This window comes from Onychomys torridus, chromosome 18, assembly GCF_903995425.1.
Source record: "Onychomys torridus chromosome 18, mOncTor1.1, whole genome shotgun sequence".
NCBI classification, from domain to species: domain Eukaryota; kingdom Metazoa; phylum Chordata; class Mammalia; order Rodentia; family Cricetidae; genus Onychomys; species Onychomys torridus.
Window position 1 is genome coordinate 692738 of NC_050460.1, and position 22135 is coordinate 714872.

General features: G+C 43.1%; 1 protein-coding gene across 3 annotated transcripts in view; it reads right to left on the minus strand.

Moving 5' to 3' along the window:
- Nucleotides 1–22135, minus strand: part of Kat2b (lysine acetyltransferase 2B) — a 110973-nt gene that overhangs the window by 68262 nt on the left and 20576 nt on the right. For all 3 annotated transcript variants that reach the window (XM_036167719.1, XM_036167718.1, XM_036167720.1), the window contains exon 2: nt 7163–7289. In XM_036167719.1, coding sequence (XP_036023612.1) covers nt 7163–7289 — 127 coding nt within the window. The remainder of the gene's footprint in view (nt 1–7162; nt 7290–22135) is intronic.

Genomic DNA, 22135 nt, shown 5'->3' on the forward strand with positions numbered 1-22135 from the left:
TTTGACTTGGTCCCCAGTTGGTAGAATGGCTTGGGGAAGATTAGCTGGTGTCACTTGTTAGAGAAGATGTGTCATGGGTTGGGGGGGGGGGTGAGGTTTCAAAAAACTCTGCCTCCTCCTTTCAAATCCAGATGTGAGCTCCCAGCAGTCCCTGCCACCATACCTTTACTCTACTATCATGGACTGTAACCCTCTGAAACTGTAAGCCCGATTAAACATTTTCTTTTAAGTCGCTTTGGTCATGGTGTTTTGTCACAGCAATAGAAAAGTAACACAATTACATCTATTTTATATCCATTTGCTATAGTCCATCTTCAACACAAGTATGCATTTTATACCTAAAACTCTCTCAGTGAGCCACATTTCAAGTACTGTTAGGCACACAGGGCCTAGTTTTAAACACTGTACCTACAGAGTCTAAGCTATGAAACCACATATGTAGGTCAACACCACTCAATTCAGCTAGCTAGCCCTCTCACCCGCTCGTGCCACCCCTCTTTAAAACATTATTGAATTTAATAACTATTTATCAGAGAAGGAATAAAACCAATTTTACCCAAGAAATTAAATATATTCTGAACTGCAAGCAAAGGTCAGCCCTTAATCACAGTTCAGTAAAACAACAGGTATGTATTTACAATTATTACACAGGGAAGCATCCAGCAGACCTCTAAGAATACCTTTATTTTTTAGGATTGTTAGACTTGGGAGGATAAGAATTCCCTGGCAGAAAACAAAACAAAGGCATAGGGTACAGACAACCAGATCTGAAGCTGTGGACGGAGGGCACGAAGCAGCCTTCAGGAAAAAGTGTTGTGGAGGAGGATAGAAAGCCAAGCTGCCTGATCCAACCTGTGACCCTGAGCTCCTACAACTTGCATGCCGGCTGGATTCACTTCCAGTACAGCTGAAACTCAAAGGTGGCTGGGTGTAACTGTGTACATTTTAATCCCTGAACTTGGGAGGAGGCAGTGATAGGAAGTCACAACATGCCCACAGGGTTGGGCTTGCCAGATGGACCGCCTAGTTATTTCCGGTTCAAAAACAGCCATTTCCAGGTCAGAACATCTCCCATGACTAGGACTCCGTGGCTTTGCATGGCTGCGTAAAGCGCACACGGCCCACTCTTTAAAAAGCCGGCGCCATTTTGCACCAGTCTCTTCTTCTCTTCTTCTCCTCTCTTCCTTTTCTCTTGACCACGTGTGTGTTTCCCACAGGCCTGTCACGTCTGTCTCTTCCTGTCCTATATTAATAAACAGCTCTTCTGTGGTCTTGTTGTGTTCGGGACGTTTTCTCGTGGAGTAAGAGCGCCAAAATAACTAACAGGCAGGAAAACCAGAAGTTCAAGGGCAGCCAGGGTTACATGAGACCCAACCTCAAAAAAATAAAACAAGACTTATGATGTTTTGTTTTTAAAAAATAAAAGGTACCCCCTTCCCCCACCTAGTGTCTCTCATTTCAGTAGTAGGAGCTGAAGCAAGAGAATTGTGAATACAAAACAAGATTTTAGAAGCTACCTCTACTTTCCTTAGAAAGCAGATTGATAACAAGATGAATATAATATACAATAACAAAGAATGTTCATTGGCACTGAAAACGTCAACACAAACTGATGACCACTCCTCTTCAGAGTGTGGTGGCACAGGTTTATAATCTCAGAACTGGGCCAGGCAGTGGTGGCACACGCCTTTAATCCCAGCACTCGGGAGGCAGAGGCAGCAGAGGCAGGCAGATCTCTGTGAGTTCGAGGCCAGCCTGGGCTACAGGGTGAGTTCCAGGACAGGCTCCAAAGCTACACAGGGAAATGCTGTCTTGAAAAGCCAAAAAAAAAAAAAAAAAAAAAGCTGGAGAGATGGCTCAGAGGTTAAAAGCACTGGTTGCTCTCCCAGATAGTCCTGAGTTCAATTCCCAGCAACCACATGGTGGCTCACAACCATCTATCACAACTCAATCTTGTGCCCTCTTCTGGCATGCAGGCATATATGTAGACACACTGTACACATAATAAATAAATCTTTAAAAAAAATAATAATAATCTCAGAACTGGGGAGATAGAGACCTCAGATTCCTGGGTATCCCAGGTCAGCCAGAGACCCTGTCTCAAAAAGAAAAGCAAAGTGTTAGTGGTGCACACCTCCAATCCCAGTACTCTGGAGGCAAAGGCAGGCAGAGCTCTGTAAGTTAGAGGCCAGCCTGGTCTACATAGAGAGTTTTGGGCCGGCTGGGACTACATACTGTGACTGTCTCCAAAAGCAAAACAAAACAAAAGTAGACAATAGTGTTCCTGAGGAAGAATACTGAGGTTGATCTCTGACCTTCACACTTCACAACCATGTGTACACACACACACACAAACACACACACACACACACACACACACACACACACACACACACACAAAACTAAAAACTCATGGCTGGAGATATGGCTCAGGAGTTATGATCATGTGCTGTTCTCCCAGAGGACCCTGGTTCAGTTCCCAGCATCCCCATGGCTGCTCACAACTGACTGTAAATCTAGTTTCAGGAGATCCAACTCTTTTTCTGGCCTCTGAGGACACCATGCACATTCATACCTGCAGGCAAAACATTCATACACATAAAATTAAAATAAATGTATTACAAAAAACTGGGGGGTTGGGGATTTAGCTCAGTGGTAGAGCGCTTGCCTAGCAAGCACAAGGCCCTGGGTTCGGTCCTCAGCTCCAGCAAAAGAAAAAATAAAAAAGTAAATCTTTAAAAAAAAAAAAAAAAAGTCGGGCAGTGGTGGTGCACGCCTTTATTCCCAGCACTCGGGAGGAAGAGCCAGGTGGATCTATGTGAGTTCGAGGCCAGCATGGTCTCCAAAGCAAGTTCCAGGAAAGGTGCAAAGCTACACAGAGAAACCCTGTCTCGAAAATAAAAAAATGGAAAAAAAAAAAAAAAACCACAAGGGCCAGGCGGTGGTGGCGCACGCCTTTAATTCCAGTTCTCGGGAGGCAGAGCCAGGCGGATCTCTGTGAGTTTGAGTCCAGCCTGGGCTACCAAGTGAGTTCCAGGAAAGGCACAAAGCTATACAGGGAAACCCTGTCTCGAAAATACAAAAACAAACACACACACACACACACACACACACACACACACACACACACAAAACTGACAGCACATCACTAGTGGAGTCTGATCCTCAACAGCTGACAATGTTCAGAACAATAAATTCCAAAACAACAGAAATTCCAGCTGTATTAGGTCACATGGTGTATCTCTTGCTTCCTGGTCTTAAAAACTGCCTTCTGTATAAATGTACAGCTGCCAATAATCAATTAATGTTTGTGTTTATTTTTGTCAGGACAGATTCTCATGATAGCCTGGAATTGACTATGTAGACCAGGTTGGTCTCAAACTCACAAAGATCTACTTCTCGGCCTGAATGAGTTCTGGGATCAAGGTGTGCACCACCCCCAACACTACCTTACTTCCTTTTAAAAGTACATATTCGGCCTTTCTCCAGGGAAAAGATCTCTCAGTGAATCTGGCTAGTGAGTTCCTGTAATCTCCTATGTCTGCCCACTGACAGTGGGGTTACAGGCACAGTTGGGCCTGCCTAGCTTTTAAGTAGGACCTGCAGGTTTGAACTCAGGTCCTCCTGCTTTCACGACAAATGCACTTATCCACTGAGCCATTTCCCTAGACTGCAGTATGCTTATTTCCTAACTCTCAGTTGAACATTTTTCTTATCTGAGCAGATTGTCCTATGTCCAAAGATACAGAAGAGTCTCCATAATGACAGTCCATAGATGCCTGGGATGACAGCAACATAAGCCAAAACCTCAGGGTCAAAAGAACATATATGTGAGAGGTAAATTTTACATAAGGCCTAGTCAGTAGAGGGAATAAGCTGGCATGATTTGTATATAGTTCAAGAACATCATGAACTGACTCTGTGTTGTTTGTCTTCAACTGCTCAGAAGTGTTCATGTGAAAACAGAACATAGCTCACGAGGTAAGTAAGCATTCAAGCTTACATGATTCCTAACATAATTCCCTAGTTTACAATTTTCTTAGCAACAATACAGCACATGCTGATATATTTCCATGGTGACTCTGTCTTATAGATAGATAGATAGATAGATAGATAGATAGATAGATAGATAGATAGATAGATAGACAGATTTTTTTTTAAAAAAATGGTTTGGGAAATACCTCAGTGACAGAATGCTTGTCTAAGATATGTAAGGACCTAGGTTCAACTCCCAGCACCACACAGAGAGAGAGAAGGAGAGAGAGAAATAATCTGTATGACTAAAATAAGATTAATGCCCAGAGAACTTGCTTAAAAATACCCTGAAGGTGGGGGTGAGGGGATTAAAAGATTGAGGAGGGGTGGTAGGAGTTAGATAAAACAAAATAAACAAATGTTAATGATCATTACATGGGGAGGACAATGTAATCTCAGAAACAGTTTTCTAGACCCGATAAATGAATACGGTAGCATTCCAGCAAGAATCCCAAGAGTTCTTGAAAATAGTGCAGACATTTCCATTTAAGAAAGCTGTGTAGGAACAGGGAGTAATGGTGGATGCCCAGCACATGGCATTTGGAAATGAAGGTACCCTATCTCTGACAAAATGGAATAAATCAAGAAGTTTATTCTTTCCTTCGCAACAGTGGTTCTCAACCTGTGGGTCATGACCTTTCACAGGGGTCACATATCAGATATCCTGGATATCAGATATTTACATTGTAATTCATAAAAGTAGCAAAATAACAGTTATGAAGTAGCACTGGAAGTAATTTTATGGTTGGGGTCACCACAAGATGAGGGACTACATTAAAGGGGTGCAGCATTAGGAAGGTTGAGAACCACTGTTCTACAGTGTTCTATTTTCAAAACTAATTAAATAGGGATGTACTCAGGAAGGCCATGGAGTTCTTGATATCTATCTCTGCCTTTGGGAAGGACTATTTTCCATGAGATTCTCTGAGAGTGGAACTCAGGGTTGGACTAATACAGGCAGGGTTCCACACAAGCAACAATTGTTTCCCTTTTCTTCATGAGACTTTTTTTTTATTACTTAGTGTGGGCATGCATGTGCATGCATATGTGCCATGATGCACCACACATGTGGAAGACAATTTCTGGAAAGGTGATTCTCCCCTTCTACCACATGAGATCCAAGAATTGAACTCAGGTCATCAAAAGTACTTTAACCACCAAGTCATCTTGTCCAGCACCTAGTTCTTTAAATATAAATATGGCTAGAAAAACAGAAAATTTTCAACATCCCTACAGGCAGCACTAATCGAACTCAGTAGGTTACGAGGAAAAAGGAGAGGACATGGAAGTAGAAAGGAGATGTATTTGAGGAGCTGGAAGGAGTCGGAGGGAGAGCTGAGATTAATTATGATCAAAATATGTGTACATGTATGAAATTGTCAGAGAAAATAAAATATATCTAAATAAGTAAATATTTTACAAAATACTTTTAACTTAATTTCAAGGTACATCTTAATTTATGCATAGGTTAATTTCAGGCGTTAATTTACAAGTATAAAGGACATGGAGCTATACAGATAGACATATACATGCACGCACACATGTACACATTCTGCTGAAGAATAGCTCAGTGACATAGTACTTAGCTAACTGACACAATGTTCTCAGCTACATTTCTAGCACAAAATAAAATAACTGCATACATATTTTTCCATTCTTCACTATGTATTGAGAAATAAGGGCATCTGCTGCCAAAGCTTGCTCAGAAACATGGAAGGAGACAAAGGTAGCTAGGTTTTGTCATTCACACTAATTCACATGTTTAAAACCGGACAATTCCCAGCTAGAGAAGAAAAAAAAAGTTTTGTTTTTTTTTTAATGGTAATTGATTTGGGATAACAGGATTTCCCACTCAATATAGGTACAGCTCAGCCCAGGCAAAGATTTCTTGAACTCCACTAGTAAGTGCATTATGTTTCCTAGGTGATTTAATTCAAAGGGTACCCAGTCTATTAATCCACAGATGGGTTATAAATAAAGTTATATTATAATCTAAGACATCTCTGGAACTTTTGGAATCTTTCCTTTGCACTGCTTTAAAATAATACCACAGCCTACAGCTTCAAACAAGATGTTTTTGTAATGAAAGTATTTTTCTTTTAATCACAGCTTAGGTTATTTTTGACACCAATTCACTCTACACAATGATGCACTTATTAATGTGTTGATTTCTTCTATGAGATACAGGTTCCGATTTTTTTTTTTTTTTTTTTTTTTTTTGAGGAGTGTTCCAGTACAGCCACTTCCAGGGAAGATCACATCATTGTCTACTCTTTTGCTTTGCAAGTATTGAAATATCTACTGAGATACCCTCTAGCAGAGAACAAAACAAAACATCAGACTCATCTTAACAGAGGGCTGGCCTAAGAGGTGGGGCTGTACCATTTGAATCAACAGCAAACTCTGAGAGAAAGACAATGCCAAAAATGCCATGGGTAGAAAAGGTAAGAGAGGACTTGATGATCCCACTTTGCCCAATGCCATACTGGACAGTAAACCAGACTTAGTTGGCATGGCAGACAAGTGTAATACATGGGGCCTTTCCAACCAAAATGCTGTTATCTAAGAACAACCAGTTTCCCACTGAACTTGATCAGAAACAGAATTTGCATATACCTGTGATCCTGGCACTTGAGAAGTAAAGCACAACATCATGGACCAAGTTGGCTATACAGTGAGACCTGAAAGGCAAGCTAGGGGTGTGTGTGTGTGTGTGTGTGTGTGTGTGTGTGTGTGTGTGTGTGTGTGTGTGTGTAAGAAAAGGAAAACAAATTCATCTAGGGCTGAGTTGAGTGTCAAAGAATGTGCAAAGTCCTGGTTTCTTCCTCAGCACCAAAGACAGGTGGACGAAATTTATCCTAAGACTAGTGTTAATAGACTGGAGTAAGACTCAGCAGTTAAGAGCACTGGCTTTCTCACAGAGGACCTAGGTTCAATTCCCAACACCCACATGGCAGCTCACAACCATCTGTAACTCCAGTTCCAAAGGATCTGATAGCCTCTTCTGTCCTCCACAGGCTCCTGCACAAACATGGTATATAGATATACACAAAATAAATAACTGTTGCTGAATGTAGCAGAGCACTCCTTTAGTCCCAGCACTCAGGAAGCTGATCTGGGGACTTACCGAGGGCATGGCTACAGCTCCGGCAGGATTCCGTCAGACTGACAATTATTTGCTGGAGGTCTGCTCTTGGTGGAGTGGGAGAGGGATTGGGGTTCTTCCAGCCATTGCATTTACAAGACTCCTCTGCCTACAAAAGGGAATAAAGAGAGAAACAGCTCTGTAATGGGCAGCAATGGGCAGTTTTACAAGAGAGCCACGCATACCAGTTATCCGACAGGGACTCAACCTATGCCATGTAAATTTCTATCGATGTAAGCAGGAGAAACAAAACCAGGAAAAGCAAAGGGAGTGCTTTGGGGGAGGGTTAATTTTTGCTTCTCCTGGTACCTGCAGCTCAGCAGATTATTCAGGGATGGGTCTGCTGTACTAGCTTCATAAAACAAGCCACACTCTCAGACAGTGATAGGACAAGAAAGAGCTTACAATACTTGGTATGAATCTCAAGTTTCCCTGAAGACTCACACCTCTTTAGCACTGTAGGAAAGAATGAAGCTGACTTATTTAGAATCTGTGCCACTTGATCTGGGCTCTGAAACAGAATAAACATGAAGGATTCATCATTTATACTACTAGGCTTGCCATACTGTGTGTGGCTGGAGGCCTTCAGCTAGTGTCCTGTTACTCCTGGAAACCCCCATTCCTTCCCCAAAAGTGTTTACTAGTACTGGTTAGTTTCAAGTGTCAACCTGACACAAGCTAGAGTCATCAGGGAGAAAAGAGCCTCAACTGAGGAAGTGCCTCTACAAGATCCAGCCGTAAGGCATTTTCTCAATTAGTGATCAATGGGGGAGGGCCCAGCCCATGATGATTGGTGCCATCCCTGGGTTCTATAAGAAGGTGGGCTGAGCAAGCCAAGGGAAGCAAACCAGTAAGCAGCTCCTGCCTCCAGGATCCTGCCCTGCTTGAGGTCCTGCCCTGACTTCCTTAAGTGATGAACAGCAATGCTGAAGTATAAGTTGAATAAACCCTTCTCTCTTCAACTTGCTTTTCGGTCATGGTGTTTCACCACTACAAATAGAAACCCTGACTAAGACACTAGTGCTCTCAAAATGTCTATTAGCCAAAGCAGTAGGCTCCAGCTTCAATGAAAGACTATCTCAAAAGATAAGGTGGACAGCTCCAGAAGATCTGACATCCTCATCCGGACTCTATCAGAACCTGCACTCATGTACATACACACACACACACACACACACACACACACACACACACACACACACACACTCACACCCCACATATTTTTTTAAATAACAATAAGATGGAGAGAGATTGAGGAAGGTCAATCGACCTTGAACCTTGGCCTCCACGCAGCACCCAGGCTGCACTTGTTTGTCTCTGAGGACAGGATACTTGAAGGCCAGAATCCCCTGTTCAGGACTAGTCAAAACTACCGGATATAATAGGGCAGGTGGGGTAACTACAAGACAGTCTCCAACTCCATTAAAACACCATTGAAACTGACATTCCCTAGTCCCATGACAATTAACAGTTGTCACAGCAATAACTAGAAAGGCCCAAAAACAGAGATAAAAGAGGCAGAGTTTTTGTTTGGCTGGTTTGGTTTGTTGAGACAAGGTTTCTCTATATAGCCCTGGCCATCCTGGAACTTGCTCTATAGACCAGGCTGGCCTCAAACTCAGATTCATCTGCTTCTGCCTCCCAGGTGCTGGGATTAAAGATGTGTGCCACCACCACCTGGCTAGAGGCAGAGTTTAGATCCCCCTAGAAAACCTCTGCACACTCCCAGAAGAGTACATGAACATTCCTCCCCTTCATAAGTCCCTTCTCTTACCGTGTCTCTATGAGAACCAATAGGGTGATTTTTTTTTTTTTTTTTTTTTCAGAGCTGAGGACCAAACCCCGGTCCTAGCAAGCACTCTACCACTGAGATAAATCCCCAACCCCGATAGGGTGACTCTTAGGTTGACCTTACACTTCCATCCTTGGCTAAGAACAAGCTTCTTGCTTCTGCTCAATTGGGTATCATGGTTGCCACAATTCCAAGAGGGAGGAAAAAGCCAAATTGAGATAGAAAATTGAAGTACTTTTGCTATATGACAGGAAACAAAGAGCCTTTTTTGGTGCAGCATGCCGCCAGGCAACACAAAATGAGCAAACTGTATTTCAAAGCATCAGTGCTGTGCAGAGAGACGTAAGAAGGCAACTCCAGGTGAGCTGGCTGAAAGCAGACGAGGAGCGTGTGAGGAGGACTGCAAGGCCAAAGGGGGTGCGTGGCTACTGGGTGGGGCTGCAGTGTAGCCAGGAAGGCAGAGAAGCAGGCGTGAGGGAAGGTGGTGAAGAACCCTGTGAGGCTGCATGAGTAGCCATACCCTCGACCTTGACTGTGATCAACCCTCTCTCTCAAACAGGAACTCCAGGGTTTGGAATGGCAGGTGCCCTTCACCCTTCCTGCTTTCTCTTGTGGCCAGCCAGTCCAGCATCCACACTTTCCCTCCTTAGATAACAGTCGCCGAGGCTTGGAAGGAACCTATGTCGTCTCTGTTATTAATGTCCATGAAGAATCACCTTATTTCCTTTTTCTTTATTTCCAGTTCAAAGAGATCATACCCCCATTAATACAACAGAGAATTAGAGCCGGGCGGCCAGCACTTGGGAGGCAGAGGAAGGCGGATCTCTGTGATTTGAGGCCAGCCTGGTCTACAGAGTGAGTTCCAGGAAAGGCGCAAAGCTATAGAGAAACCCTGGCTCGAAAAACAAAAATACAACAGAGAATTAAAGCCTTCTTTAATAATATGCAAGGGGCACCAATGAAAGATGGCATGCATGAGACATCTTTAAAAATAAAGAGCATTGGAGCTGGGGGTGGGACACACACCTTTAATCCTTTAATCACCACTCAGGACAGAGAAGTGGGCAGAGGAGGCCAGCCTGATCTATAGAACAAGTTCTAGGACAAACAGGGCTACACAGAAAAACCCTTCTTTGAAAATGAAAAAAAAAAGAAAGAAACATGCAAATAAAGAAAGAACATTGAATTCACTTTGAGTTATCACAAAGATGGCAGGTTTACTTTGGTTAGGGTTCAGCTGAGTAGGAACCAGAAGTCTGAACTCCAAGGCATCACACCACTGAAGAGTTTCATTCACCATGGTAGCCATACCCATGTTTTCTAAAAATTCTTTGTAGTGCAGAGGGTGATAAGATCCTGCCCGTGTTAGGCAGTGCTTTCCCACTGTATAGAGACCCCAGACACACAACTTTAACTTTCTACAAGCTTAACCCTTTTGCTTCTGAGACACTAGTGACCATAGCCTACATCTCCTTTGGAAGGCTGCTCCATGAAGGGAGCAGACTGGTGGACACTCTGGATGGACTAGAACAAAATCATAATCAGTAGTTGTCATTCTGTTGAAGTTCAAGAACAGGAAGCTACATCTTTGTCAAGCAGCAAATTTAATGATTCAAAGATGGACATGGTGGCACATGGCTTTCTTTAATCCTAGCACTTGAGAGAAAGAGGTAGGTAGATCTGAGTTTGAAGCCAGCCTCATCTACATAGCCAGCTCTAGGGCTACACAGAGACATTGTCTCAAAACACACACAAATATAATTAGCAACCATTGTGGTGCAAACATGAGGACCTGAGTTCAAATCCCAGCACCCATGTAAAAGGCCAGGTGTTGAGGTGGAGAAAAAAGGATAGCTGGATCTTTTGAGTCACCAGCAGACTCCAGGTTCAGAGAAACATTGTCTCAAGAGAATAAAGGCAGAAAGTGATAGAGCCTTTTGGCCTTCCTTGTATCACTGTAAACAAACATACACAGAACACACACACCAAGATTTAGCCAATAACAACAAAGAAGAATTGAAGGACCCTGCTGACTCGATTACACGTGCCTGAATTACCGGCTTCTGAGGAGGCAGACAGAGCAAAAGGGTTGTAAATTGAAGCTCACCACAGAGCTGCACTGTGGGTTCAAGGCCAGCCTGGATAACTTAGTGAGGCTCCCTCTCATAACAAAAACATTTTAAAAGGGGAGATGTGGCTAGGTGAGTAAGTATATGGGAGACACTAAATTCAATCCCCTGTACTAGGTGAGGAAAGAGAATTCAAGAATACAAAATACAATCCCTGTGGGGTTGTTTATAAAAGCCCACCTGACACATGATAAACACCCATGTGCATAAAATTAAAAATAATAAATACAAATAAAAAAGTTTAAAAGGCTGGAGAGAGAGCTCAGCAATTAAGAGCACTGGTTGCTCTCTTCCAGGGGTCTTGGGTTCAATTTCCAGCACCCCCATGGTGGCTTACAATCTTCTGTAACTCCATTCTCAGGGAATCTGACATTCTCTTTTGGCCTCCTCAGCAATAGGTATGCAGGCAGGCAAAACACCCATATACATAAAAATAAATAATTAAAATTAAAAATCAAACCCCCAAAAAATATTTTCTTCCTATTTGAAATTCAAGTGAACAAATAACTACCTTTTAATATTGGGCAAGACCCTGCAGACTTTCGGGCCAGAGATCATAACTTTATTACTGCAATGGACTTAGGGCAATCTGCCAAGAAAGACAAGCTTATACCCTGCCTGCCTCTACATGACATAAAATAACAGCCCTGCTCACCGGGGCTTATAAACCTCAAGTCACAAACCTCAAAGCAGGGGGATTTATAATAATCAAGTCTTACATTTCTCCTATTTATCAAAATATTAACCATACTTATTTAAGCCACTGTAATAGAATGCTGACTCTATTCCACCACACAATGAATTCTGTCACTTAAACATGTCCAGGATTCAGTATATATGGCTTTCCTAGCAAAACTGGCTAATTTTATTTTCCCATCAAATCTCAGGACTCCAGTAGGTTTTACAAAGTCAGTTTTGGTTTCTTTTGTACTGAATGAGTAGTTTGTTGTTTTGTTGGTTCTTTTTTCTATAAATAGAAAACTCCAAAAGTGAAAGAAGACAAGAAGGAGAAGGCATAAAGCAGAACAATGACAGCCCAATGGATTGTGGCCCCATGGCACCCCACAGTGCAAGGCAAGAAGGGCAAGCCCCAGGGACAGTGCTTCAGGGCAAAGTGAAAACCTTCTGGGGATGTGGCTCATGTTTGAGGCCCTCCGTTCAATCCCTGGAACAAAAAAGAAAAAAGCATGCATGGTGGTCACCTACAATTTGAGCACTTTGAGATGATTGAGACTGGACGGTCATGAGTTCAAGGCCAACCTGGGTTATATATTGAGACCCTGTCTCAAGAAAACAAGCAAACAAACAAGGCTGGGAATGGTAGTGGGTGCCTTTAATCTCAACTATGGAGGCAGAAGCAGGTGGATCTCTGTGAGTTCAAAGACAGCCTGGTCAACATATTGAGTTCCAGGACAGCCAAGGCTACATAAACAGTCTAGGTCTCAAAACAAAACAAAACTAAAAGCTAAAAAAAGAGAAAAGTAAAGGAGCTAGGACTCTGTTATAGCACTAGGTAGCATGCTTGAGACACTGGGTTTAATTCCCTAGCAGTCCACACAGCAATCCAAGTTGAGATATGTTACCACAAACCATATTAAAATGTATGGGGCAAGCAGGATGGCCCAGTGGGTAAAGTACTTGCTACCAAGCCTGATGACCTGGGTCTGATCCTCAGAACCCACAGAGTAGAAGAGAATGAACTTGCACAGGTTGTCATCCAGCCTTCACAGAGATGTAGTACATGTGCACACACATATATACATACACATACATGCTAATTAAAAGACAAATATAATTTTTAATCTTTAAATTGAGTATAATAGCTCATACATATAATCCCAGCACTTTCCTATAATCCTGGCACTCAGGAGACTGAGGAAGGATGATGGTGAGTCTAGACAAGGCCAGTCTAGACTACTGGGCAAGACTAAGTCCCTAAAACAAAACAGACAAAAATCACTGGGCCAGCAAGATGACTAATTGGCAAAGGCCCTTGCCACCAAGCCTGACAACCTGAAACAATCTATGGGACCCACAAGGTGGAAGGAGAGATTCTCAAAGGTTGTCATACACATGCACTATGGCATGTATACACTCTCACACATACACAGATAAATAGCATATCATTTAAAATAATTTGGGGAGGGAGGGCGGAGGTGGCAGCGCACACCTTTAATTCCAGCACTCGAGAGGCAGAGGCAGGCGGATCTCTGTGAGTTCCAGGCCAGCCTGGGTTATATATTGAGACCCTGTCTCAAGAAAACAAGCAAACAAACAAGGTGAGTTCTAGGAAAGGCACAAAACTACACAAAGAAACCCTGTCTTGAAGGGGAAAAAAAAAAAAAATCCCTGCCTTTGGGGTTGGAGAGATGGCTCAGAGGTTAAGAGCACCGACTATTCTTCCAGAGATCCTGAGTTCAATTCCCAGGCTCACAACCATCTGTAATGAGATCTGGCACCCTCTTCTGTGTACATAATAAATAAATAAACTTTAAAATAAAAAATTAAAAAAAAATACTACTACTGGCCAGGTGGTTGGTGGCACAGGTCTAAAAAATAATAATAATAATTTTTAATTATTTTATATTCACTATATATTATGATAATAACTTGTAGAATACCAATCAGAAAAAAAATAATTTAACTTAATGAATTTTTTTGGGGGGGTGGGGGGTTCGAGACAGGGTTTCTCTGTGTAGCTTTTCGCCTTTCCTAGAACTTGCTTTGTAGACCAGGCTGGCCTCCAACTCACAGAGATCCGCCTGGCTCTGCCTCCCGAGTGCTGGGATTAAAGGCATGCCACCACCAATGCCCGGCAATTTAATCATTAAAGTTCTAGTTTCTCTTTCTCTCTCTCTCTCTCTCTCTCTCTCTCTCTCTCTCTCTCTCTCTCTCACACACACACACACACACACACACACACACACTTAAATTTATATGTCTCTATAGAGAGACATCTGTATAGATTGATATCATATTATACATACATAACTGCACACATATCTCCCCCTCCTTTTGCTGGGTATCAACTCAAGTGATTGACATATCAGACAAGCCCTGTACAACTGGGCCACACCCCAGCCACACCAGTTTTTCATGTGATAATGTGGGTTGAACAGTGCCCCACCCCTCCACCACACCACACCCCCAAAGCTCAAAGATTTGGAAACAAAGACCCAAGCAGGGAAGAAGGCCAGATGAAGACAAAGGCAAAGGCTGAAGCAGTAAACTAAACAAAAGTCATCAAGGACTGTCAAGGGATGCCATTGAGAGGAGGAAGGAGGAGGAAACGCTGGGGAAAGGGAATAAAAAAGGTCTTTAGGAGGAGGGGGTCTTTAGAACTAGGGAGGGGAGGGCCTCTAGAAGAGTCAGCCTTGCTAAGGCCACTCCGGCCTTCAGCTTCCCAGAGCCAACACAGAAGCTGCAATTTTAAGCTACCAATTTTGTGATCGTGTTAGACAGCTCTAAGAAACTGATACATGAAGTAACGTGGTTCATTCTCATAACCTCAATATTTGGGAATCTGAGGCAAGAGGACTGTCATGACTTGTAGGGCCCTGGAACTCCCAAGTTGGGTAACTGCCGCCCTGCTTGCCAACCTTGACCAGATGTCCTCCCTATGCTGATTCCCTGCCATCTCCACCCTCCTGAATGCTTAAGGGAAGTTCCTTGTTTGTGTATCCAGCATTTGGTGTAAACCGCTTAGATGCAAGAATGTAGAAGATCAGTTGCGAATTTCTGCCCTCCAGGGGTCTTCCATTGTGCTGTAAGCCTGTATTTAAGGTTTCCTCCCTCCTTCAATAAATGGCATTCGGCATCCAGCTGGCATGAACGGCCCACTGTCTCTTGTCTGTTTTTCCATCCACAGCCCCTCGCTCGGACATGGTGATCGGGTGGTGGTAGCGCGGTCACTACCGCAACGACTTTGGGGCCAGTCTGGACTACATAGTGAGTTATAGGCCACCCTGAGCTTCTAAAATAATCAAATTGTGTACATGGCTCACATAACTGTGAGTGATTATTGGACTGAAGTTTGAAGGGAAACCATCCCCAGAGCCCACATCTTTACTGTGAACATTACAGTTTACAGTAGAAAGTTTCAATATCCCTAATGTGGTTAAGAACACCCCATGATGCATGGGATTCCCTTGAGTTATGCTTATTTGTGAGGATTCTTTTTCTTGGCTCAGGTATAGGGAACACTTCTGGCACCTGTGCATGCCCAGGAAAATTAAATCTGAGGGTATAGTGTTGATACTGTGTGTGATGTATTGTCTACCCTGAGAAGGGGAAACAAGTCCTTTAAGAGTCATTGAAAGCTTGGGGTGTAGGTCAGTGACTCAGTTTTTGCCTAGAATGTACAAAGCCCTGAGTTCCAACCCCAGCACCAGAAATAAAAATAAACAAACCAGTGAGCTCCATTGTCCTTGGCTGTCAAGAAAACATTTCTGACATGTGCTTTGAGCTACAGCAACCAAGCCCTCCACTTTGGCCTTCATCTCCCCTTCCAAATGTTATTGCCGGGCTACTGCTCTCAGAGATAAGTGGTCCCCTTGGAAACACCTCTTCCATAGCTCTTGGTAATTAGGTGTGACAGCTGCTGCCTAAGAGAACTCTTAGCAGGGATAGCCTAGTATCCTTAACTGAATAACAGCTGAAGGACAACCTTTCAGGGAGCCTCTGCCAAGCCAATTACCACAGCAGCCAGAAACCTGGGCACCAAGGAGGAGCCAGCTGTCCAGGTGACGTCATCTCCCCAAGAGCAAGTCTATGCAGGCAGGACATAGCCAAGAAAGAAGAAAATGATCTCCAGAAGCCTGAGACAAAAGGTGGTTTTATCTACATAAGAGGATCCTGGGCATACAGTGTCTGCAATGACTTTTTTACAGTGAGCTGAAGACACTGGAGCAACTCTAGGGAACTGAGCTGGATAGAAGTGGCCATGCCACAAAAGACAGACACACAGAGGGGCAGGAGACTGCAATTTGCTCAGTGTTAATGTGTAAGTATTTGTGATATCTGGAGGCCATATGAGGAAAAGAGGAGAAAGACAGTCATGCTGAAATTGCTAGACTGACTCACATTGGTAGAAAACTCGGAAAAAGCACACTGATGGGAAATAAATAGTAAAAATCCCTTCTCAGCCCTCTGGCTCAGACCAAGTATAGGAAAACTGGAGAAAAACCATGAATCTAACATATATGTGCCACCGCACTGGGAGAAATACCTGCATTTCTATCTTTCCTCCTGCATTCACATTGCTTAGAGCCAAGCTGAGGCTGGGAACTCTGTCCACCATGCAGAAGCACAGATCCTGTTCGTGGAGTTGGGAGTGGGGATCGAGGGGCATTGTATTTCCTACCTCTGATCTCTGAAATTTGACAGAGACATACTATTTAAAAGGCAAAGTAGGCCAATGAGATGACTCAAGGCTTAGTGGGTGGAGGCACTTGCTACCAGACCACAAGATCTTAGATTGATCCTTGGAACCCACTCAACAGAAGGAGATAATTGATTTCACAAACTTGTTCTCAGACCTCCCTAAGCACACCGTGGTACACTCGAACCTACACATATACACACAATGAGTAAATAAACATTAAAAAAATAAAAGTCGCTGGGTGTTGGTGGCGCACGCCTTTAATCCCAGCACTCAGGAGGCAGAGTCAGGAGGATCTCTGTGAGTTCGAGGCCAGCCTGGGCTACAAAACGAGTTCCAGGAAAGGCGCAAAGCTACACAGAAAAACCCTGTCTCGAAAAACCAAAAACATAAAAGTCAGGAGTTGGAGAGACAGCTCAGAAGTTAAGAGTGCTGACTACTCTTCTAAAGGACCCAGGTTCAATTCCCAGAACACACAGGGAAGCTCACAAATGTCTGTAACTCCAGTTCATGGGAATCCAAAACTCTCTTCTGGACTCATGGGCACTGCATACACATGGTGCACAGACATGCTAGCAAAACACCCATATACATAAAATAAAAAAATATTTTCTTTAAATTAAAAGAAGGGGAAGCTCAGTGACAGAGTAATTACTGCACGTGTGAGGTGAGGCCTAAGGATCAACCCAGAGCTGCCCCCCCCAAAAAAAAAGGAGGAGGAGGAGTTAGAGGAAGGAGCCAGGCATAGTGACTCATGCCAATACTCAGGAGGCTGAGGCAAGAGTGCCAACTTAAGGGACTGGAGAGGTGGCTCAGCAGTTATAAGCACTTGCTGCTCCTGCAGAGGACTTGGGCTCAGTACTTCCCAGGAGGTAACTCACCAGTTGTCTGTAACTCTAGTTCTAGGGGATCTGATGCTGTCTTTCTGGCCTTCTTGGGCACCTGCACACATATAGCATATATTTGCACAGACACATATACACATACATAAAATTAAAAATTAAGTCTTAAAAAAAGCATGAAAACATGCTCAGTATCATTAATGATTAGGAAATCCAAACACAAACTACTGAGGTACCTCTCACCGCCATTAGCAAGCTACAAGGGAGAAACAAGAAAAAAGGGCAGTGCTAGAAGTGATGCAGAAAACACTCCAGGTGGGAACTGTCAGGAGTGGCTGCTGTGGCCAACAATAGAACAGTACCTCAGAAATGTAATTTCCACATGATCCACTTATGATCAGACTCACACTTATGAGCATATATTTTTAAAAATTGAAGCAGTAAGGTGCTTGCCTAGATGCATGAGGCCTTGGGTTCAAGCTTTAGTAATCATGGAAAAATAAAACTATTATAGGAAATCAAAACAGATATTTGTTCACCCACAGTCTAGCTGCCTTATTTATTTAGTACAATAGCCAAAAGTCAAAAGCAGTGCGTGAACAGGTAAATTCAACCTGGCATGTGTAAGCAATTGTATGTTCTTTGAAATGCATATATGTGCCTCTATATGTGTGTGTATGTGCCTGTGTACATGTGCCTGTGTGCATGCCTGTGTATGTGTATGTGAATGCATATGTATATGCATGCATGTCTGTGTGTGCATATACATGAGAGCCTGTGTGACTTGACGTTGAAAGGAAAAGAAAACCTGACACCTGCTACAATATGAAACAAGGACAGTTTGCTAAGTGAAATCAGCCAGTCACAAAAGGCAAGCACTTTAAGACTTCACTTCTATGAAGAGCCAAATTTGTAGAGATATAAATACAGTAGTGAGTGAATATGATCAAAATACAGTATACACATGTGTGAAATATCAAAGAACAAATGAAAACCATTCATAAAAAGAACAGGATGGCAAGATGGCTAAGCAGGTAAGTGATTGCTGTGAAAGCCTGACAGTGAGTCAATCCCAGGATCCCACATGGTGGGAAAAAGTGGATACCACAACTTGTCCTCTGACCTCCACAAACCATGGGCTCACACTCACCCCTCTCCCCAACCCTCTCTCCCTCATACACACATACCAATAATATAAAAAATTAAAAATAAGCAGGGCAGTGGTGGCACACCTTTAATCCCAGCACTTAGGAGGCAGTGGCAAGTGGATCTCTGAGTTCAAGGCCAAACTGGTATACAGAGTGGCTTATAAGATAGCCACAGCTACACAGAAAAACTCTGTCTGGAAAAACCATACATTTTAATTAATTAATAAGTAGCTAGCCCGTTGCCAGGAGTTAGAAGAAAGGAAAGAGTACTTAATAATCCCCAGACTTTAATCTGCTCATTCTCAGTTTTGCAAGCTGAAAAGTTTTGTTTGTTGGATTGACAATGACAGCTATCCAGAGAGCCCAGAAGAAACAGTCAGATCCCCTGGAACTGGAGTCATAGGTGGTTGTGAGCAGCCTGACATGAGTGCTGGGAACTGAACCCAGCTCCCTATATAAGTTTCTTAATGTTACTGAACTATGACTTAAAATGGTCAAGATGGTCAAGGTCTCTGAGAGTATCATTCTGTAGTCCAGGCTAGACTAGAATTCACAGCACTTGTCCTGGTTAGTTTTGTTTTTGTTTGTTTCTTTGTTTTTTGTTTATTTGGTTTTTGTTTTTGTTTTGTCAATTTGACACATACTAGAGTTATCTAGGAAGAAGAAACTCGATTGAACAAAATTAGCCAGCAGGCAAACTTCTAGGGCAGTTTCTTTTTGTTGTTTTGGTTTTGGTTTTGGTTTTTGAGACAGGATTTTTCTGTGTAATAGCCCTGACCGTCCTGAAACTCACTTGTTAGACCAGGCTGAGCAAGCCATGGGGAGCAATCTAGTAAGCAACATTCTTCCATGGCTTCTTCATCAGTTCCTGCCCTGAATTCCCTGGAGGATACATTATAAACTGTAAGATTAAATAAATCCTTTCTGCCTCAAGTCTCAATGTCCTGAGTGTTGGGATTACAGAAATAAACTATTTTTCTTAGATTGCTAAGATTCTACATTTTAAAAAGTTCTCTGGTTCGAAAGAGAAGGTTTAGAGGTTGTGAGCTTGCTGATCTTGCAGCAGACCCTTGCCTGAGTTTACAGAGCTGGCAAAGAGCAAGGGGCCAAAACCAATACCAGAACTGAACTCTGGCAATGGAAAGTATCTGTGGCACCTCCTCCTTAAAGCGCAGGGGCACAGAACTGGGAGAGGTGGCACACAGCCTGCAGTACAGCGCTCAGTAGATGAAAGCAACCGGGGCAGGGGTTCAAGGTCATCCTAGCTACACAAGCGGAGCAATTTGCCCCCTCCAAAAGAAAGTGACTATCGATGAATGCAGCCACATGTGTGAATCTCAAAAACACTGCTGAATTAAAGAAGAAGTACTGCACACTCCTCTTTTTTCTGGTGACATTAGTGGTACTAAGGATGGAACCCAGGGTCATTCCACCTTTCAAGATACATCTCCAGCTTTCTTTTCATTTTTTTTTTCCCATTGAAACCAGATCTAAATTGTGCCCCTATTCTGTGATCCCAGTAGGACTTGAATTTTTATCCTATTAATGGAGCAGCTGGAATTACAAGGTCTACACCACCAAATGACAAAACTCACAATAAGTTCAGAAGCAGCTTCTTGAGGTGGAGGTGGGGTTGACAGGGAAAGAGCAGTAGAAGGAGAGCTCCAGAATAACAGAAATGTTCTTGCCTGGGCATGATGAGGCACACCTGTAATTCAGGCACTTGCAAAGCTGAGGCAGGAGAATTGCCACAACTTCAAGGCCAGCCTACCCTACATAGTGAGTTACAGGCCAGTATGAGCTACACAAGCAGCATCCTGTCTCAGGCTTGGAATATAGCTGGCTTCAAATGTGTGAGGCCCTAGTTTCAGTCCCCAGCCCACTCCTCACTTAAAACAAGTCTCTACACAGTTCCTGGGGGTATGGCGGAAGGGAATTCCCCAGGCACCAGCATTACCTTCTCTGTCTTCCTTCTGTGTGGCACTTACCACATTCTGTTATTTTCTTTCTTACCATCTGTTTCTGCTACCAGAAAGCAAATTCTATGAGAATAAGGACCCATCTGTCACTCCACCCCCACAGTATCTACATCAATGCCTTGCACCCAGAGTAACAATGCTGAGTGAATGGAAAAGCTGGAGTCACTATCTATAATCCACAACTATGGAGCCCAAGTCTGGGAAAGGAAAGAAGCCTCCCTGGGCCACACAGATGCAAAGATGCATGATAGAATTTGAACCCAGGTCCATGTTCTAACCACCCTGAGGTTTGGGTCTCTTCGCTTTGTTTCTTTGCTTGCTTTCAGTCCATATCACTTTCTTCTTTTTAAAGATTTATGTATTTATTATGTGTGCAGAAGAGGGTGCCAGATCTCATTGCAGATGGTTGTGAGCCACCATGTGGGTGCTGGGAATTGAACTCAGGACCTCTGGAAGAATATTCAGTGCTCTTAACCTCTGAGCCATCTCTCCAGCCCCTCACTCTCTTCTATACTTCCAACTCAAGATAGTTCTCTCTGTGGGAACTTTAAATTTGATTTTTCACTTTAATTTTTCTCTTTCTCTATTATTGTCTCTCTAGCAAGAGGCTCCTGTGGTTTTGGCCTTTTACACACAAAACAATGCTGAGCCCAGGCACTGTTCAGATGCAAGAAGAGTCAGGTAGTTGGTCCTGTAGGGATGTGCAATCCTAGGTTGCATGACTCACTTGTTATTTCAAAGTATGCTGACCTTGGCTTCCTTGGCATCCAGCCAGCCCATTTCAACACTAGCTTGTTAGAGCACATGCAAATTAGTGTGGCCACCATCCATCACTGAGACAGTGGCTGTCATTCCTTGGTCTAGGCCCTGTCCTAGAATCTTCTGCACAGCAGGAACAAGGGGCTCAGATGGCTGCAGCAAAGCTTGTAACAAACGAAGGTTAGGACCCATGTCTACATGCAATTTAGCACCCTGAGGCAAACAAAGAGATGAGTCTATGCCTCTTTCAAAGATTGGGTAATGTTCATTCCAAGGGCATGGTTCACTTTTTTCCAAAATCAATATACCCATGATTTTAAAATAATAAAGATGGGCATGGTGGCATATGTCTGTAATGTAAGAACTCACAGAGGTGGAGGTAAGAGAGAGGATCAGAACTCAAAGGCAATCTTGGCAACATAGAACATCTGGGCCCTGTCTGGGTTCACATGTGACCTTGCCCCCAAAAGTGAAGAAAGTCGGGGAGAAATAGCTGAGAGCTCAACAAAGGAACAGGAAACAAAGACAACTTATTGCCAACTTGACTTACAAAAGCAATGTACAAAAAAAAAGTTTTAACAGGAGCTAGGACACATAGCTTTATACATAACTGATGTTTCTATTTCATTAATATAGTAGTTTTAAAACTTTCTGGAAAGACCATTTATCGTACTGTATAGGTTTATTCTGGTTAGTTGGTTGGTTGGTTAGTTAGTTTTGTGACAGGGTTTCTCTATGTAGTTCTGGCTTCCCTGGATGTAGACCAAGCTGGCCTGGCTCTGAGTGCTGGGATTAAAGGTATGTGCCACCAATGGGTGGAACTAGAAAATATTATCCTGAGTGAGGTAACCCAGACTCAGAAGGACAAACATGATATGTAGTACTAGACGTAAAGCAAAGGATAACCAGACTACAACCCACAGCTC